Consider the following 18,243-nt stretch of genomic DNA (forward strand, 5'->3'; position numbering starts at 1 on the left):
TAACACTCCAGCTCAGGGTCTTATGACATCTCACCTGAACTATTCCAACAGATTCCTAAGCAGTCTTCCTGCTTCAAGTCTCTTCCCTCTCCAATCCAAATTCTACATAGTTGCCAAATTAGCCAAAGTATAGATCTGTTCATATGAATTCTCTGCTCAATAGTTTTCAGTAGCTTTGTGAAGATACTCCTCAGCCTGGAATTTAAAGCCTTTGCTGGTTCTAATTTGTCTTTCTCAGATTCATTTCACATAATCCCTTTCAAGAACTTTATGTTCTAGCCAAAATGGCCCCTTGGCTGTTGCTTAAACTTGGCCATTTTTCTTGCATTTGCACAGGTCATTTCTGAAGGCACTTATTCTTTTCTATAGCCTTGTGGAATCCTTAGGTCTTTCTAAAAGTTCAACCCAAGTACCACCTCAAAAAAGAGACATTTTCCAGCTTCTTTAGGTTTTGGTACTCCTACACTCTTCAAATTAACTTGTATTTAATTTACTTAACTGTGTAAATGCCCTCCTCCTCACCCCAATAAAATTAAGTTCTTTGAAGGTAAGACTATTTAAAAAATTCTACCTTTATTTCCCCAGCTTCTAGGACAGTGACTGAACATGGAAGATACATAAAAATGCTGATGGGTAACTGCTCAATATGATCAATAGTGCCAATTGTAACTTGCAAAAATGTCAATTCTTAGGATATTTTGATGAACAGATACAATTTTTTAAAATCAAAGTCTTTATGCACTAACAGAATAAGAATATGGCTAGCACCTTTCCCTTCTTCAATCTTCTTAACCCATTTCAAGCTCTTGCAGGCTACCATTCTCTAGGACATATTCCAACATATTTGTAAACTTATTCTGTCTTCCTTTTGATCAATTACTGTGTTTGCTACCTCCCAGGTCATCCCCCACCACCCCAAAACCACATTAGTAGGCTTTGGGTACAACAGATGATCTGGGTTCAAGTTAGTGAGTCAAATTGTTTTAATATTCCAAAATTCATGAAGTCAAGCAAAAAGCTGAAAATATCTGCACCCAAAACACAGACCTAAAGATGGTTCTGGAGAAAATATAAAGTACTCAATACCTGGCAGTTCACCAGTTGCCAGAAAGGAGAAAACAAATCTGTCTGTGTGGAGAAGACTAGGTCTGAGGGAGGGAGAAAGCAGATGTTCTCAGATACCTTTTTAAGGAGTAAAGAATAGAACAGGACAGAATATTTCTAGGTCAAATTAAAATTCTTCCAGAATTCTCCTGAACATGAGAAGTATGACTTAGTGATATGTTTAGAAGTGAGAGGCAGACATTTTTAAAATGTGCACTTAAGTTATTACCTGGGTTCTCCTTCTTGCTCAGGTATTTCTTCCTCTTCTTCCTCACTTCCACTATACTCATACTCTGTTTCATCTGTGAAAATCAAGAGAAAAATCTTGAGATGGGTTGGAGAATTATGACACATTTGTGTAGAGACATGCAAACTCCTATGAAGAGCCATGCACATGTCTTACTGAGGTTCAAGTGAGAACACTGTGTAATGTAGTGCATGTGTGTCTCTGTATCATGATTTATGTTGAGCTGGGTGCTACTCTTGGCTCTCCCACAAGCATGTGAGAAATTCCTGACAGAAGAAAATCAGTAACAATAGCTTATTAAGCTGTATTACATAGAAATGGATAGCTAGGTGGCACAGTGGAAAGAGTACTGGGTGGAGTCAGAAGATTCATCTTCCTGAGTTCAAATCTGGCCTCTGACACTTAACTAGTTGTGTGACCCATTTAACCCTGTCTGCCTCAATTTCCTCATTCCTGAGCTAGAGAAGGATATGGCAAACCACTCCATGACAAACCACTTTGGCCAAGAAAACCTCAAATGAGAGTCACAAAATCAAACATAAAAACATGAATTCCCATTTCACACTGCTTACTTTTTTTTGAAAAACTATATAATAAATACTAGCCATTGTTTTCAAAGCTAATATGTTCTTACTAATAATGGGCATTCATACAGCACCTTTAAGTTTTACAAAGTGCTTTACATATATTATCTCATTTGAGCCTCACAACAATGCCATGAGGCAAGTGCTATTACTATTCTCATTTTATAGATGAGGAAACTAAAACTAAGAGAGAGGTTAAGTGACTCATCCAGGATCACAGAGCTATTAAGTAACCAGGGTGAAATCTGAACTTCTCTTACTGAGACTAAACCCATCGCTCTATCCATAGTGCTACCTTAACTGCCTACTGTATCAATGTGTGGATCTTAAAGAAATTCTCTAGATGGATGACTTAAACACAAAACCTGAGGAGAAGAAGGACAAAAGCCTCAGGCTACTCTGCATTTTGGAAACTTACTAATTGCGCCACAAAAAAATCCATCTTTTAAACATGTTTGAAACATGGAATACAATGACTGCAGAACAACTAAATTACCCACAAAACTCAACAGACAATGGAAAAATGGAGTGAAGGATAGGACTGATGGCATGTACGTAACTAAAAAGAAGCTGAGTCAGGTAGGTGTGAAAATAAAATTAGTGGGATAATCTAGTGATGCAATGATACCCTCCAGGTATAAAAAAAGGAAGGCTTTCAAACAATGGTAAGCACCCTTATGAAAGATTTGTGGTAAGACTTGGAAGGGGGGGTCATACAGGAAGAGAAGAAAGATGGGATAAAAAAGAGCATTGTTGGTGGAAATACCTACACTGAATGAATCATATCATTCTATATGGGACAATGGTGCTGTCATCCACAGAAATTAAGACATTCAGAGAAAATGGCAAGCTTTTAGCTTAGTTTTTTTGTTTTTTGTTTTTTTGAGGAAAAGGAATTCAGTTTCAGATATGTTGATTTTTGAGGTGCCAACAAGAACCCAAGGTGAAAAAACCCTATAGGAAGCTTGAAACATGAAACTAATGCTCAAGAAAAATTTCTCCTTATGTTGAGCCAAAATCCATTCCTCTGTAACTTGTATCCATTAGCCCTAGCACCCTGGAGCTAAAAAGAATAAGTTTAATCTCACAGACAATAGCCCTTCAAATATCTTTAGAAAGCTATTATGTCTCTTCTAAATCTGCTTTTCTCCAGTTCATTCAAATTGATCCCTTTCTGACTTTTAGAGCCCTCTCCTACTGACCTTCTTCATATGCTCAGACATATCACTATCCTTCCTAAAAACTGGCCCCCAGAAATAAATACTCTAGCTGTGATCTAACCAGAGCAGAATGTAGTGTCCTGGACACTGTGCTTCTGCGAATGTAATCTAGGACCATCTTAGCTTTTTGGTGCTATTAATGATAGTTCAATAAAAAAATCACCTCAGTGGATTGCTGTCTAGTTCCATATCCCTCACTCCATATTTTTTCAGTTTATTTAAGTCTCAATTTAAGATTCTTCTATTATTATTTTTTCTACTCATATTTCATCATATGAGATTGAATCCATTTTTCTCTTGTATATATAGTCTCTAGGATTTAACTTTATGTAATTTATAAAACTGATGAGCATGCCACTTATGGCTTCATTGAAGTGACTTAAAATCATTCTATTAGCAGCCCCTCTCCCTTGGAGCTGACAATGACACCATTCTTTCAGTCTAGTGAGTCATTCAGTAAATTCAAAATACTATTATTTTAAATTAATTTACATGACTAATTTTTGATGAGTGAGATAATGCAGTGTAGCAAATTCACAAATCATTACTGATCAATGAGCTAAGATTCAACAGATAAGCAGATGAATTAAAAGGTACCAGGCCATGCCCTGGATTCCAGATTTGACTTTATAACTTTTACAAGCTTTTTCTCTTATCATCTGACTTCTTTCAAAGGTCAGAAAAAAGATTCTAATTAATAGGTTTTTAGTTATTTAAGGTCCTACCATTCAAATTGCTTCAGGAATTCAGACAAAAGAAGGTTCACTATAGACTGACGTCCTTAGGGTTTTTTTTTTTTTAGGATGAAGTAGGTGTTACTGACTGTCTTGATAGGAGAGAGAAAGAAAGAGGTGATTCCAGGGAGAGGAAATACTGCAAAAGCACAGACACAAAGTAAGTATGGCATATGTAGGGTAGAAATATAAGCCAAAGTATTTGGATTTGGCAAAACAGGCAATGGGGAGCCACTGTAGGTTCCTTAGAAGGGGAAGGACATAACTGAAATGGCATTTTAGCGAATACCTATGACAAGACTATGGACTAGACCATATAGACTATGTCCAGACTATGAAAAGCCGCTAGATGGACAATCTATAGAGTTGGTCCATAAAACCTCTATTTTGGACATATATTACAAAGAACAAGGAACTGGATGTGAATAGGAAGATGAGAGCGGCTAAACTGGAATTAGGAAACTGAACAGAGTACTTTGAACAACCCCCAAGTTTCTCCAGGAAACAACAGTCCATCGAATTAATTGCAATATTCTTTCCAGTGATGCTATGGGATTATAAGGCATCACAGACCACATCTCTGATGAAGTAAAGCTCCAGGTTGCTCAGAAAACAATGGAGAAAAGGAGACATGAATGAGTTGCAATGGTTACCTATTCTCAAAAAACCTCATGGGGAAGCAGAAAAGAGAAAGAATATTCCTCAGAGGTGTACAAGCAAAAAAAATGCACATAAACAAGAAGAATACAGAGCCCGCAGCCCCATTAATATACAAACTATGTCAAGGATTCTAAAGGAATGCTTGCCTCTCCCTCGGCAATGAATTAGAAGGCATGGACAGGCCGTGATCTTTATTCTTGGCATGTCAAGAGGGATGAGATTATAGACCCATCAAATCCCTGAAATACTTTAGGAAGACATGAACACAGCAGGTACTCAATAAATACTTAGTAAATGAAAGAAAATTTTTCTGGTAGCAGCATTTAGGATGGATTAAGAATAGGAAGAAAGATATATCCAAGTACCAAGAAAGAGCTAAGATAATACCTCTACTATTCTGCTCACTTGCCCAGCTACCATACCTTAATTTGAGTGTCAGGAATTTGGGAGGGGCTAGGAACAGCTTGGAGGCACACTGGCAGCCTTACCTTGGCTCCAGTTTGGTGACAAGGCCTATTTCTGGGTCTGTGCCTGAACTAGAAACTAAAGCCTAGTGCCAACATGGCTAAGGACATTTGGCATGACTCACTAAAGATGTCAGAGGAAGAGGAGAAGAGGCAGTCAAAGCCTATTGAAAGTGACAGGAAGCTGGAAAAAACTGCAAAAGAAAGATTAAAAATAAAACAAATTTGATACCTTTCTCCCCTCTCTTCTTTCTTGTCCGATCTATATGGTCCTTAAGCTGGATTCTAACTTGCCTTTCATTTGGCTGATCCCTTATAAAAGGATGTTTCAAAAGCTGCTCTGTGGAGGGACGTTGCATGTAGTTCTTCACTAGGCACCCCTCTATAAAGCTAAAAAACTTTTTTGACCTGTAGAAGAAAGGGGGGAAAATTAAGAACCTGTATAATAAAGAATCATTAAGTTTCCACTTAAGAAAGTACCTTGACAAAACAATCATGTACAGTAATAAACCAGCAAACCAGGATCGTGGGTGAACCTGAAGACATAAGACAAAATAAAAATGCTTCCAAAGTTATTCTGGGAGGCTTAAAAAAGGTAGTGCATGAGGCTCCGACAACAACAGGTTAATGCACAGGGACCAAGCCCACTGAAATACAGTGAAAGAAATCCCTGCCATTCATCAAAGGAAGAGGGAGAGAATTATATTTAAATCACAATGTGATGACATGATCTATATAGATCACCTGGTTAAGAGGATTAGGGTTGAAGCCCAGGCTAGAAAGAATGGGAAAAAGAAAAAAGCTCTCAGTTTTTGATAGTTTGAAAGCACAGAGATAAAAACAACACTTGTGATTATATTTTTAAAAGAAAAAAACAGCTATTCTTATCTGGGTTTATTTTGCTAGCTAAGAGCTCTGGAGATTCCATCACAGTTATATTTTCAAAAGAGCCTTGATTTCTATAATGTACATTCTCCTTCTGCAACTGCAGAGTTTAAATCTTTAAGTTATGCTCCTCGTCCAGCCTACCCACCACCCCAATCTCCCCCCACCCCGCCCAAAGAAACCCATTCAGGGACCAACCTCCTAATGAGGAGCATCTCTGAATTAAGATGAACAATTTTTGGACAAGCGGGCATACAGTTTTGTGGCTGGGCCTTCAGATGAAGCCTTTCCAACTTAGTAAGAATAGTGCAAGCTTGTCTTTTGTTAGCAAAGATTTTAAAAACAGAGAGGGTCACCTCCATGGTAAATGAGGTAACATGTTAGGACTTTGGGGAAAGTTATATTGTATTCAATCACTTCAAGACTGATTTTTTTTTTTTTTACTGACTGTGTGGTCACTGGCCAATTAATCCCACTGACTCTCTTATCTCCACATTTGTAAGATGCGGATAACATTTTTGTGCTACCTATCTCCTTGGTTTGTGTGAATTCAGTGCTTTGTAAAGTTTAAAGCACAATTTAAAACATAAGTAAAGATTATTATTAAATTAGTACAGCACTTGTGAATCATCCTACCTCTGACTTGTAATTCAGTGATGATTTTATTTTTATTAAATACCTATCATTTCTCTTTTCTCTGAAGATTTCAGGAAAATATCTTATTTGACTTATCCTACTTAACTAGTCTGAGAAAAATTTAAATTTATTCTAATAAAGCTTCTTTCACAGTGTGTTGACATAAGTAAAGGTTTAGTTTTTACATTAAGATTTAAGTAAACTTGAGTATTTTTATGAGAACATAACTGAGAGATAAATCAACATAAATCAACAATAAATCAACACAAATAAGAGGAACGGACACAGCGACATCCCTGACTTCAGCATTTTATTAAGAACATGGGACCAGAAGTCAAGAGAGATTCAAATTCTAATGAGGTTATTCCTGGTTCTATGACTTTGACAAGTATTTAGCCTTTCAAGATCTCAGTTTCTTTATCTGTCAAATGAGATTTTGGAAAGATGACCTCTGACCATAAGATTAAAAGATCACTAAGATTTAGAAAAGAGGCCAGCTAGTCTGTATCTCCCATTTCACAGATAAGAAAGCAAAGGGCCAGAGAAATTAAGTGATGGGTCCAGGGTCACACAGGTTATGTATGAACCTGAGTTCAGATCCTCTGACTTTAAAGCCTCTACTGTGCCATGGTACCTCCAAAGATGTCCCTTTCCTGAAATTGTATTAAGTAGCTTAACTTAAATTTTTTATCTTTCACATTTTGTTAATGTTATTTGTTATATATATGTATGTATATGTAATTTGTTATAGCAATCTATTTCCCAACATTCCATTTAACTGAGGGGTGACTCCCATTTCCCTCCAATACATGATATATGTATGAAATTCTAAGAAATTATTTCAATAAATTCCCATCCATCCCTCACACTGTGTGTGTGTAATTTCATCAGTGTTGACATCTCCCAGTGATCTTAACCATTTAAACTATCATCTTCTCTGCAACTTTTAGTTAAATTGACTTGCCAAAGGTCACATACCAGGATGTGTCAAAGGTGAGTTTTGAATTCAGGTCTTCCTGATTTTGAGACCAGCTCTATATCCAACGTGTCATACAGACTTACAGGTTATGTAAAGGGATCTGTAAACTATCAGGAAATAACTAAACTTCCCTGAAAGACAGATAATTCAGAATTCTTTTATTCTATAAAACCACCTAACTCTGTGACTGGGTTAGATGCTGCCCCACAATTCAAGTCTCAAGAAAGAGAGACAGAATGAAAGGGAGGTGTAAAAGTCCCCCACCAAAATCCTGTGATTTGCTTCATCTTAGCTAGAAAGTCACCTTGGATTCAGGAAGACTCCGCTGGTAGAAGCACCAGCAGATCCTACAAAACCAAAAAAGCTTCTTGGTATAGGTCCAGCAAGGGACTATGTGGTTGGAAATGCTTATCAGAAAGTTGGCTGTCAGACAGTGAATTTTTCAATCGTGGCAACTCATGAAGAAAAGCTAATAAATAAAGATTAATGGGTCTGTGATATTAATTAGAGCAGCGCTTCTTAAACTGTGGGTTTCAACCCACACTTTAAGAAGTGCTGAAGGGGTGGAGAGCAGAAAAACAACATTTAAGAGGTCCTGCCTTAGAGGATATTTTAGGATTTTGGAATTATTTTCCTAAAACAGCTAAAAGGTTAATTCAGTCCCAGAGTAAAATTTTAGGACATTCCAGCTTGCTGCTGTTTTCATAAGAGGGCTAGGTGACCAAAGGGACCAAACAGAAATAGAAACCTCGGAGATTATGTGCTCTTGGAAAAACAAGTGTTCCAAAAAGAAAAAGAAGTTGATTTAGTCAACTTCAAGTTATTTGAAGTCTACTGTAGTTAAGGATGAGATATAATAGCTAATGTGCTGCCAGCAAGAAAAATAAAGGGAAAGGTCAATATTCAGTTCTCATTAAAAAATAAATTTATAAAGTTTTGACCAAAACTTTAGAGAAAGGTGTAGAGACACAGAAGGAAAAGACAGAGAATCAAAGGGTAAAGGAGGAAGAAGGCAAAAATAGGCACACAAGGAATAATTTTATAATCTAGGAACCTGAAGAGAGCTAAAAAAAGGAAGAGGAAGAGGAGGAGGAAAGGCCAGAAAGAGACCATATCAGACCTAAGAAGTCAAAAAGTATTGTGACAATAGGTGCCATGTGTGCTCAAGATAGAAAATCTAGTCAGGAACAGAAACACTAGCTAACATGTATAGAGTGCTTTAAGGTTTGCAAAGTGCTTTATATAGGTTGTATCTCATTTTGATCCTTACAACACTGTGGCACAGATATTATGATTACCCCCAATTTATAAATAAGGAAACTGAGGCTGAGAACCATTAAGTGACTTGTATAAAAGTTCTATCCACTGCACTATCATACTGCCTTAGGAGCCTACTGCTTTCAGCATTTAATGGCTCTTCTGATTCATCTATCTACTGTACCATCTAGCCACAACACTAGAATGGAAAGTTATGACAGAGAATTTACAAATCTACAGAGTTATCCTCTAAGAAAAAATGGAAACGCAGACAGAAGGAACAGTCCTGGATTAAATTTCAGGGTTTTGTTTTGTTTTTAAATGCCAACGGAATATCTTCAAAGACTCAAAGTAAAGGTACAAAGCAGTGTGATCAGAAACGCAGGTGAGTGTAGTTTTAGAAGACCAGAAAAGGCACTTGTGAGGGAGATAAATCCAAGAAGTTCAAACACTTGAGGAATCTGAAGACAAAGAGAAATGGAGATGGGGATTACTAAAGGACAAGACTGAAAGAGAGTTGAGCAGAATGAAAATGATAGGGTGACTTTTCTCCTACAAAGGTTAGGCCATGGCAAGACAACAACTGCTTTTCTTCCCCAAAGCTAAAGTAACACTTGGCTGTGCTTTGGAATTTTGAAGGCCTTCATTACTGAAGATCATCCCACTCCCTGACATGTTTGGGTCAAAAACCAGCAAGCAATTGATACAGCTGATTGTGGGAGGAAAAACATGGCATTGTTGATAGATTTTCCTCATCTGGCAAGAAGCACATGCTTAATTTCAGTCTTTTATAATAATTACAGTAAAAGCCTTCATTAATTTAAAAGTCTCCTTTCCACTGAGGGACTAAAAGTCGGTGACACTGTCCTTTAATGTAATGGATTTTTAAAATTCATTCTGCACTTAGCCATAGTACACTAAATTTAAGTTTGGGGCTCTTGCATACTTTGTCATCATAAGATAATGTTCCACTGTGAATGGAACATCATGTCTTTATTTATTTATTTTTTTTTGCTATGTCATGTTTCAAAGACCTGATTTTTTGAGAAGCACTGGCCTCCAAAAAAAAAAAATCAATTCACCTTTCATTTAGTGCTTTGGGTCATGGTCTCTAATATAGTTCAAGGAAAGCTAATTTGTGGCTTTGATTATTCTGCTTAAATGAAATGAGATGCCAGAAACTATTTTTTGAAAGGAAAACTACAAAAATAAACAAAATGAAAACAAAAGGCAAATATCTACAACTTACCATTTTTTTGACTTTAGCCGGGGAGGAGGATTCCGGGGAATCAGGAAAAGTGCTCTCATTGGATGCATGTCACAGAGAGCTGGTTGGAAGACAGAGAGAGAAAACATTTATGAAAGCATGACACTTCTCATCACTTTTGTCATAATTTGTTTGGTTCATTTATAAATCAAATTTCATCTCGTTTATAAATGGCTTATAACCTACTTTGATTCCTTAAAAAACATGCCCTGTTTACTACATTTTGATCTGACTGGTATATTTTAGAACAAATCTGCTTGAAATCTTACTAATGGAAAGCAAATCCTAATACCTAAATTTCCATTTAAAAAAATGTCACTAAAACAAGTACAAGTAAAAAGGCAGTTGTACACTCAAAATCAGATATGAAAAACTTTTCATAAATCATACCAAGAAAATCATACCATCAATATGAAGTTGAACAAAGGGGTTAATGACTATACCAGGTAGGATTTTAGAAATATCCAAATGTAAAATTCCACAAAGAAAGTAAATTACCTGGATGAAGCTACAATTTTTAACATGTCATGTGATTTCTAAGACCTCAGTAAAAAGAACCACTCAGGCCTATGTGTATGCATTCAAAAGGTATGAGAAGCCAGGGTGAACCATGTCCCAACATATACTTCTAAAGATGCAGTAGTATTTCATCTATAATCGCAAACAAGCTGAGAATATGAGCCTACCAAGCCACTCTTCCCCCAAAATGGGAAGTAAGAATTCTCAATATTATTACCACTGACTTGAGATATATTTCCTGTATCTTTCCCCTAAAAATGTGAAGTATGTACATGATCTCATTTTTCCTTTATGACTAGCCTGTGATGGAGATCACATAGGACAGCTAAATCCATTTTACAGATCAGAATATTGGGAACACTGGCAGGTCATGGGTTCCTTTCCGAAGATTTCTGTTATGACAGAAGTATATGACAGACCTTTTTCCCCCTACAATAATTTCTGGCTTGCAGCTGAGCAGTATCTTTATAACTGCTGTGCTACCACGTTCATCTTACCAAGTCTTCCAGGCTCCTCTGCAAGATCATCATGAAACACAAGCACATTCTGCTATGTAAGACCTGTCCTGATCCCTTCCCTGATCAGCTCTTAGCATCATGCCTTCCAAAATCGTGCTGCATTTATTTTGAATGTACTTGACTCACATTCACGTTATTCCCAAGATAGAATTAAATTTTTCTGTATATCCTCAGCACCTAGCCCAGTATCTGGCATTGTAATAGATAATAAATGCTTGGTCATTTATGGATTCCTAGTCCCATCCCTTATGTGGGAGTATACCCTTCTTTCTATGTGTTTTCTCTTGGTGATCTAATTAACTCTCACGAATTCAATTATCATCTTTATGCAAAGGACTCTCACATATTTCTCTCTTCTTGTTCTTGAGGGACATATGCCAAGCAGGTGAAGCTTACCTGCTATACACCTGACCTCATCAACAATTCAAGGGGCCCTTCTTGATTCCCAAGTTCTTCCATTATACCCTAAAGTCACTTTGTATTTATTCTGTATATATCTGGTATTTGTTGCTCACTCTTTTTCAGCTGGGTCTGACTCTTTGCAACCCCACTTAGGGTTTTCTTGGCAGAGATACTGGAAAGGTGTGCCATTTTATCTTACAAATGAGGAAACTGAAGCAAACAGGAGTTTCCCAGGGTCACACAGCTACTAAGTGTCTGAGGTCATATTTGAACTCAGGCCTGGTGCTCTATCTACTGTACCACTTCTCTGCACTCGTATCTTGTATTTAACTAACTGGCAAAAGTGTTGTATCTCCCCAGTACAATATAAGATTCTTGAGGGGGAGAGATGCCTTGGTCTTATACTTGTATCCACAGCACCTAATACGTTCTCTGGTATATGTTTAATAAAAGCTTGTTGACTGGTTGGTTGATGGAAAAATTAAAGGGAGAGGTTACTGCTTTTTTCTGCTTCTTTTCCATTTCCAAACCTTTTCCTGTGTCAACTGTCAACTTTCTATTGCTGATTTAACTTAATCCAAAAAAGTAAGTAGATTTACAGAACAGAAAAAAATTACAAAGAATATAGAGGAGGTACCTTTTTTCTCCACAGATAAAAGTCTTCTCACATTACCAAGTCACACACAATCTACAAAAGTCATTATTACAGCATATTTCAAAATTTCAGCAAACGCTAATTTTAAACTTAGAAAACCACTGTCAATATCTCAGCTTAGAATGATTTCAGTCACAAAACATCAACACCACTTAAAAACAACAGAGATCCTAAGATCTCTCCCTTTCAGTGAAAAGGTCAGTACCTGAAACAGTAGATGTCAAATGTTCTTATTATATATGAAACATCACAGCAATTACCATGGTCTCGCTGAAAAGCTTTTGTCAGTGATATCTATGTCAACACAGCTGTTTCTTTTTTTAAAACCTCATGGCTAGGTTTAGATTACAGCCAGTCACTTCTCTGCTATACATTTCAGTCTTAAATTAGTGTCTGCAAAAATGAAAAAAAAAAAAAAAAAAAAACCCACTTACGGGGAGCACCTTCTGCCATTTCAATAGCCGTAATGCCACAGGACCAAAGGTCACTCTGCAAAAGAGGACGAACAGTGTGTTAGCAGATACCTTGGGAAAACAGGGCCCCATTCATGTATTATTGATAATTCAGACAGAAATGGAATAATAGCTACCACTGGCATATCTACTGAAAGACAGTTTGCTAAGCAAAACAGATAAGATGAACATGTTTAATATGAGAGGAAGGTCCTCTTCTAAGCAGAACCTTTTGTGTTCTAATTTCCTCACTGTGTGACTTAACCTATTTGAGCCTCATGTTCTGAATCTACAAAATGAGGATAATTATATTTCACAACTTAACTTGCAGGATTATTATGAGGTAAATACTTTGCAAACTCCAAAGGAAGATGCAAATGAGAATCACTATTATTTTCATCTTTGTATGCTATAAATGATAATTTCATAGTTACTTCATTAGATATAAGTAAACAAAAACATATAAAAATAATGCACCCAAGTGATATTTTTGGTTATGAATTGAGTTTATTCCAAGAGATGGGGCTAATTCATAGTGAGTTAAATGAAAGTGTCCCAAATGAACAATTTCAGTTGTGATAAATATTAAAATCAACTCACAGATTCAGATATTCTGAATAAGAAAATTGAAGTCAGGCTTAACAGTATAACTCTTTTGTTATATGGTTTCTTAACCAAATCAATGCAAATTAAGAAAAACATTTTAAAGTTGTTTCATATTATATAATAATTGTGATTAGCAGAGTCCACAAAATTCACTGGTAATTTGTCACAGCTCTAAGTTAGAGCTCAATTTTTATGACTTATGAGTTATGAGAGATAACTAAGCAAATGAGAGCATAAACAAAATTACAGGTAGGCTTTGAACCTATTTAGAAAACTTTTCAAATCACATTTGTCACAAATGTCAGCATTAAAAAAAGGTATAAATGATTTTTTATTCATTCACTCGTTGGTTCAAATGAGAAGATATTATATGTACATATACATATATATATACACTCATCTTAAATACACACACATACATATCTACATCCTCACTAGATCCAATGAGAATATGTGCATGTACACACACACTCATTTGATCCAAAGAATGAATAAAAATTATATGGGCACACAAACACACATGCATGGTTGTTGTGCACAAAGCTCTTTGAAAACGTTTAAGTACAGCACAGAAGAGACATTAGCTACTGTTTTTACTTACTTATCATACTTTTATTTTAACCTTTCATTTGCCCAAACTTTTAACTTGCAGGTAGATTAAATAATTGTCAGCTCATACGCATTACCTCTTGGTAGCCATCGTAGCTTATACTAAAATATAACACTGATTTTTGAGACACAGATGACAACTAAATTCTGTGAACTATGTATGCTACCATACCAAAATGGTTTAAACAAGGGCAGGCTGAATCTATTATTATACTTTTTGTAAACCACTCAAGCTAGCTAAGAAATATGAGGGCTGATTTAGAATACTGACTTTACCACTACGAGAATAAAGTGCATTATCCATTCAAGTCTCTAGAGGTCACTATAACTTTAATAAATATATAAAAACAAAAGCTATAAAAGTAATCCATGTTAATAAGAAGCTATATAGAGATGAAAATGTCCCTATTGGCCCTGATGGTTTTATTCACTTGCTTATATGTTCGTCTTTGATTTACAAAGACAGCAGTTCATCTAAGCAGTAGCATCTTTTTTAGATGTTTATTTAGGAAGACTATTTGTCCATAAGCTCCTCTGGAGCTAAAAGATCATTTGAGAAGATAACATGCCTGATGTAAGACAGAAATTATATATGCCATTAAAAAGTCTTCTCATTTTATTTATTATGAAGTTTAAATCTACATCATTAACTATGCCCTACAAGATAGAAAACATTTCAGACACAAAATACATGAAGTAAATGAAAAGCCTTCATTCTGGGCTATCCATGACCACCAGCAGCACTAAGAAGCAAAGATCTCTTACTCTGTAATCGTAAGTTGCATCAGGATTCTCATCACAAGCAATGACCTCAGGAGCCATCCAATAGGGTGTTCCAATGAAAGTGTTTCTTCGTCCAACTGTCCTGTCCAGCTGAGCACTAACACCAAAATCCACTGGATATGGGGGGGAAGTGGGGGAAGAGGCAGAGAGGATAATTAATAATCAACCAACTAACAAGAACTTACTGAGCACCTACTATATGCTAAACCCTACTAAGATAAAATGTGATTGGCGCTGACCTCAAGGACTCCAGGGGAGAGACAATATGGACACAAAATAGAATATGGTAAAGAAAATCAAATATCTCAGACAAATTTCAGGAGGATGAAAGTCAAATGACATTCTTAAACTCTTTTCAAGTTCTTCCCAGAAAAGGTGTTTCCCAGGATGGGAAATCCTCATACAAAACAAAACAAAACAAAATAAAGACCTTCCAGAACAATATTATTGTATAGTTTTTAAGAGAATTTCTGGGAATACTCTGGCAGACAAGACCACAACACAAGGCGAGTCCTTAGTCAGAAGAAATGACCACAAGAATTTGATTTAGCCTCTCCAGCACTTGACATACATAAAAGGAGAAAAAGGCACAACAACTTTTAGGCAAAGAACTTAAAATAGAAAGGATGTAACAAAAACAATCTCAAAATATACGAGAATTTATCTCCTACTGCCTCAGATCTCTTGGGGATTCCATCTCATTTTTCATAGTGTGGCTTTTACAATCAATCTATAAAACTACTTTATGTCCATGTTGATTTTCATATTCAGAGTGAGGTTAAAGGTAAAGCAGGAGAAGCTGGGTAGACTATGGACCGCTAACTCACCTCGTGTCCTAGACTAATCAGGCAATTGCCAACATCATCTCTAATGATAGTCTAATTTCACATATGGAGAAACTTCCCACAAGCATAGCTGAGTATGGGTGGAACCAGCCATTAACTGGATCATTAGCCCAACTATAAGTACAAGCCTAGGCAACCATACAAGCAAAAGAGGTGGGCCAGTGACAGGGCTATCCTCACCCAAAGTAATGGAAAAACTAGCAAAGAAAAGCTAAAGCAGTTTACCAAGGAACTAATTAATCAATATATGCTAAGCAACTACTATACACTTAGAACTTCAGTTAGTAGGAGCAACAACTCATTCTTAGCCTCTGTTGAAGAAACCAATACAAAAAGGTTAAGCAGATGAAATGAAATTCAGTAACAGATGCTACAGCTTACAAAAACACTACTACTTATAGCTAAGGAGTTTGTTTTCTTTTTTTCTTGAGAGTCAAGGCTAGTTTTAAACAAACATTAAACAAAAACCCTGTTGAAGGAAAGATGACTATGCAAATGAAATAATACAGTAATTTCAGGAATAAAATAATTCTGAGAGAAGTTCATTTCACTGGGTTATGGGCTTGGCCCTAATTATCTCTGCTACAAAACTAAGAGCAACAGAAATTGCAAATAAGCTGTCTCTGGGCTTAATCTAGAAAATCACATAGCACTGCTCAGTAATGAACTTTGGCATACAGTTTATAAGGGAAACATGGTGCCTTGAAACTATCAGAACTTTAGTGGAAAATGAAAAGTTCTGGAAGACTTTTTAGAAATTAGGCTTTGGAAGACTTCTATAAAGGTGAAATGTCATTGACACTTTGAGCTTCAGGTTGACTATATTATGTGAAAAAAGGGTGGACAGCTGCCTGCATTAATGGGCAGACAGTGTCTGCTAACAACCCTCGTCAGCCTAGCTTCCACATTCTCAAGTAGGAAATGGGGGAAGATTTACTCCCCCATATGCAGGCCACATACAGATCTGAGACACCCTACTATTCCCTGGAAACAAGACTGAGGGGAAAAATCATAACTGCCTTCCAAGCATATGTGTGTGTCTGTGCATGTGCGTATATATGTATACTTGTGTATATATGTACACATATACACACACATACATACACAGAAGCACCACATGGTACAGTCACATTTTATTACGTACCAAGTTTCACCTCTGCATTTTCTGTCAGCAATACATTCTGACCCTTGATATCACGGTGAATCACATGGTGGGCATGGAGATGTGCCAATCCCTATATAAAGAAGGAAAAATGTGGGTTATTTAACTAATGACTAAAACTCAGCAGGCTCATCAGGGGAGTTCACCATTCTAAACAAAACGTTTCTTTGATCTAAACATTTTTGTAAAATCCTCCATCAGGTACATGCAATGAAAACCTTAAGAGTTTTTGCAATACATAGAAATGATCATAATAACTAATCTTTATTTAGTGCTTTAAGTTTTGTAAGGCACTTTACAGATATTACCTTATTTTAACCTCACAGAATAGCGAGATAGATGCTATTACCATCCCCATTTTATAGATGAGGAACCAGAGGCACAAGTGAAGCCTTATGCTCAGGAGCACACAGATAATGTCTCAGGTGGAATTTGAACTCAGGTCCCTCTGACTCCAGGTCCAATGCTCTATCTACTACCTAATCCAGCTTCTTTTTCAGGTATATACACCACTACCAACTCTCCTTACTGCACCTGGAACACGAACCACACGCACGCACGCACGCACACACGCACACACACACACACACACACACACACACTCACTCTCTTACATCTACACCCCTGGATACAGTAGGGCTCAATATCTATGCATCATCAACACTTTCAGTCTATAGCTTTAAGATATTTTCAATCACTATGAGAAGTTTCACAGCAATAAATTTAAACAGTTTATATGTAGGGTGTTTCCTTTCCCACACTAAATGTCAATTCTTCAGTGGATGACCATATGTGTATATATGAATTAGATTCATCCCAGGGGAATGAGTGAGGCTGGGGTTTAAAGTCCATTCTTTGGGCAAGAGCAAGTTCTCCCATTGTATGCTGACAAATCAAAAACTCTCTTCTGCTCAATCTCACCCTTCCCTACCCCACCACTCCCCAGCCCCCAGCATTCAATGCCACTGCTGGCAAAAGAAGCTCACATTCAAATAAAACATCTCTCTTTCCTGGGAAAACAAAACCTACTGGGTATTGGTCTTGAATCTGGGCTTGTGCCCAAAAGCCTGTGCCTCATAAGGGGTGGTGGAAGAAGAAAAACATATGTTGCATTCAAATGCGCCTCCAAGAGAACTTTGGGGATCACTGATGGCGGATGGAGTTGACAGAAAAAAAACCACATCCTTGCCAGTCACTGACTTGATTTCTACTTATCTTCAAGGTTTAACCTATGTGAACTGAAATTACATTTTGTTCCTAAAAATACAGGGATTTAAGTTTAATTTTAGAAAGTATCGATGCAAAAAGGAATGGAGTATGAGGTGTGTGTGTGTGTGTGTGTGTGTGTGTGTGTGTGTGTGTTCTGATTTACAGCTGCAGCATTAAAATTAAACCCAACAGCTGCTTTGGAACACTAATTTTTCCAACCCAAGGGCTTTTAAAACAATCATTTACTAGTTTGCCTATAAAACAGAATGGAGCTTATTTGTGCCTCTTGTTTGTTTGTTTTCCACAACACAAGATATGTACAATGTTACACAACAAACTAGGAACAAATCACTTTTAAAAGTACTGAAGCCTCATCAAGAGAATTTTTCTCTGTGTGGTACACACACACACACACACACACACACACACACTCTACTTCCGCTATT

The 18,243-nt window shown here is 36.8% G+C and overlaps 1 protein-coding gene across 21 annotated transcripts in view; it reads right to left on the reverse strand.

Annotated features, from left to right (window-relative positions):
- MAP4K4 (mitogen-activated protein kinase kinase kinase kinase 4) overlaps positions 1-18,243 on the reverse strand; it is a 279,292-nt gene that overhangs the window by 60,405 nt on the left and 200,644 nt on the right. For all 21 annotated transcript variants that reach the window (XM_072621601.1, XM_072621605.1, XM_072621603.1 and 18 more), the window contains exons 6-11: positions 16,571-16,661; positions 14,564-14,694; positions 12,566-12,620; positions 10,020-10,098; positions 5,246-5,421; positions 1,334-1,406 (exon numbers count right to left, since the gene is read on the reverse strand). In XM_072621601.1, the coding sequence (XP_072477702.1) occupies positions 1,334-1,406; positions 5,246-5,421; positions 10,020-10,098; positions 12,566-12,620; positions 14,564-14,694; positions 16,571-16,661 (605 nt within the window). The remainder of the gene's footprint in view (positions 1-1,333; positions 1,407-5,245; positions 5,422-10,019; positions 10,099-12,565; positions 12,621-14,563; positions 14,695-16,570; positions 16,662-18,243) is intronic.

Source organism: Notamacropus eugenii, chromosome 6 (assembly GCF_028372415.1).
Source record: "Notamacropus eugenii isolate mMacEug1 chromosome 6, mMacEug1.pri_v2, whole genome shotgun sequence".
Lineage (NCBI taxonomy): Eukaryota > Metazoa > Chordata > Mammalia > Diprotodontia > Macropodidae > Notamacropus > Notamacropus eugenii.